Raw genomic sequence first — 2496 nt, 5'->3', positions numbered from 1 at the left:
GAATGGTGTGTTTTATGTGACTAGCATTATACTTCACATGTTGTAAATGAAATGTTTATATGGGGGTCAATCATATAAGGATCTAAATTTCCATTTGAAGAACTTTGTGGAAGTTTGTGTTCCATTTAACATAGCACATATTACACAAGAATCTATTCGGCTTCAACTCTTCCCGTTTTCACTAATGAGAGAAGCGGTGTTATGTCTCTGCTCAATTCTACCCAGTTCAATTACATCTTGGGAAGAGCTTACCATGGTGTTCCTTGATAGATATTTACCACCATAAAATATGCTTCAAAAGTGGGATGAGATTGTGAACTTTTGGCAAATGAATAAAGAACCATTGTTTGAAGCTTGGGAGAGATTTAATGGAAAGATAGCTCAATGTCCAAATCACGAAGTCCCGAATAAAATTCTCCTTGAGATTTTCTATAGAGCTCTTAACCCATTGAACAAAACTATGGTGGATAATGTAGAGGGTGGCTTTATAGTGAAATTGCATCATCTTGCGGCCTTCCGATTGATAGGTAAAGTATCAAAACAAAACTAGGGGTGGTACACCCGTTATGCCGATGCTCCTAGGACCCCTTCTACTACCTCCATGGTGACTAATGAGCAAAGAAAATAAGATGAGGAAAAGGAGGAGAACATGGCCGAGATGATGACCCAACTTGAGCTTTTAACGAAACATGTTATGGGTGCACCCGCAAAAGCGGTAAACACTATAACATCAAGGCCTTATAAAGATAATGATAAGGAAAGAAGTTGGATGAAGAAATTTGGTACTTCATAAACTACTCGGGGGGTTCCCAGCCCATATATCAAAGGCAAAGTAGGAACCAAGGTTAGATAGATCGTGATCGATAGAGAGATTGGAGAGATAGGAAATGTAACTATGACCGCTGCATTCCTCTTCATTATAGGGCTAAGTCCAAAGAGTCAAATGTCATTGAATCCAAAAAGTTTAAGACAGAAGATGTTATGGCAAGAATCTTTAGTAGAGTTAAAGGTATGAACAAAATGGTTCATGAGTTGAAGGGTGACTTCTCTGTGCTCTCCTAAACGGTGGTGTCTTACTCCACCTCTATAAAAAATTAGAGACCCAAGTCGGGCAAATCTCCATGCAACTAAATGCAAAGGCTAGAGGTGGACTTCTGAGTGACATAATTGCTAAAGAAAAAAATTAAGCACAAGTCCTAGAAATTGTCACTAGAAGTGCAAAAGAACTTGACGAGCCCCTTAGAGGAGATGTGAGTGAAAATATGTCCAAGGCCAAGGCAAAGGAGGTGACTCCTCAAAGAAGAGAGGCAAATGATGAGAACGAGATAGATGAAAGAAGTAAGGAAGTGGGCAAAGTTTAATAACCACAATAAAAAGCAATGCCAACCATCCATGTTCCTCCCCTATTCCTCAACGGTTGCATAAAAAGGAAGAGAGTTACAAATTGAGAAAATTTATGACAAAACTTAACAATCTTTCAATAAGTATCCCATTACTTGAGGCGATCCAAGAGATTTTGGGATATGCTAAGTTAATGAAGAAATTAATATCCAAGAAGAAGCTCGTTGAGGGTGATACTATTGAGATTACTCATGGGTATAGTGATATCATGGATAACAAAGTCGCGAAAAAGAAAAATGACCCCAGAGCATTCACTATCCCTTGCACTATTAGGACTCATGAGTTTGCAAAAGATCTTTGTGACCTTGGTGCAAGCATCAACCTAGTGCCCTTTGTCATCTATAAGAAACTTGGCTTGGAAACTCTTACACCGACCTCGATACGACTGATGGCGGACCATTCCATAAAAAGGCCAGTGGGTATATTATTTGATGTCCTTTTGAAGGTGGACAAATTTATTCTCCCAGTGGATTTCATATTATTCGATTATGAGATAGACCAAGAGGTACCTATCATTCTTGGTCATCCTTTCTTAGCCACTGGGAGAGCCATTGTCAATCTAGAGCTGGGGGAGATAAAATTTTGGGTACAAGAAGATGAGGTCTCGTTCAAAATTTTCAAGTCAAAGAAGCAAACCGCGGAGCTCCTAGTAGTATCCTTGGTGGATGTTGAAAATGGAAAAGTGAATGATGAGGGGTTTGAGGCCTCGCCGTGAGATTGAAAGATGAATGACGTCATGCCACGATGATAAATATGGTGCTATGTGGGAGGTAATCCACAAATACCACGAGAGTTGCTGTAATACCTCGAGAAATTTTTTGTTGAAATTTTGTGCATAAACGTGTCGAGTTCTATCTTCTAGAATGAATTATAAATTTTCCATGTGAATGTCTTAGATTATGACCCACCATTGCGTAGAGTATCGAATAATATTTCCAACTATATGTGGATCATCCAAAAATGACACCCGAACGACGAGTTATGAACATTCCGATCGAACCATGAATAGTACTGAACAGTAAAACGTGCAGGAAAAAGTACTGAGGCTTGGCATATTTTTTCTCCAACTTTAAATGATCATAACTCCTTGTACAT

General features: G+C 39.0%; 1 protein-coding gene across 1 annotated transcript; it reads left to right on the top strand.

The window, feature by feature from the left end:
* The first annotated feature begins 1534 nt into the window (after positions 1–1534).
* Positions 1535–2116, top strand: LOC107856871. The gene has a single exon (XM_016701836.2). It carries the CDS (start codon positions 1535–1537, stop codon positions 2114–2116), a length of 582 nt encoding a protein of 193 aa, XP_016557322.2.
* The last annotated feature ends 380 nt before the right edge of the window (positions 2117–2496 follow it).

Source organism: Capsicum annuum, chromosome 9 (genome assembly GCF_002878395.1).
Source record: "Capsicum annuum cultivar UCD-10X-F1 chromosome 9, UCD10Xv1.1, whole genome shotgun sequence".
Lineage (NCBI taxonomy): Eukaryota > Viridiplantae > Streptophyta > Magnoliopsida > Solanales > Solanaceae > Capsicum > Capsicum annuum.
This window is presented reverse-complemented; position numbering and strand designations above follow the sequence as displayed.

What these genes read in the sequence shown, in the direction of transcription:
- LOC107856871 (XM_016701836.2), top strand. Translation starts at nt 1,535, where the DNA reads ATGAAGAAATTAATATCCAAGAAGAAGCTCGTTGAGGGTGATACTATT.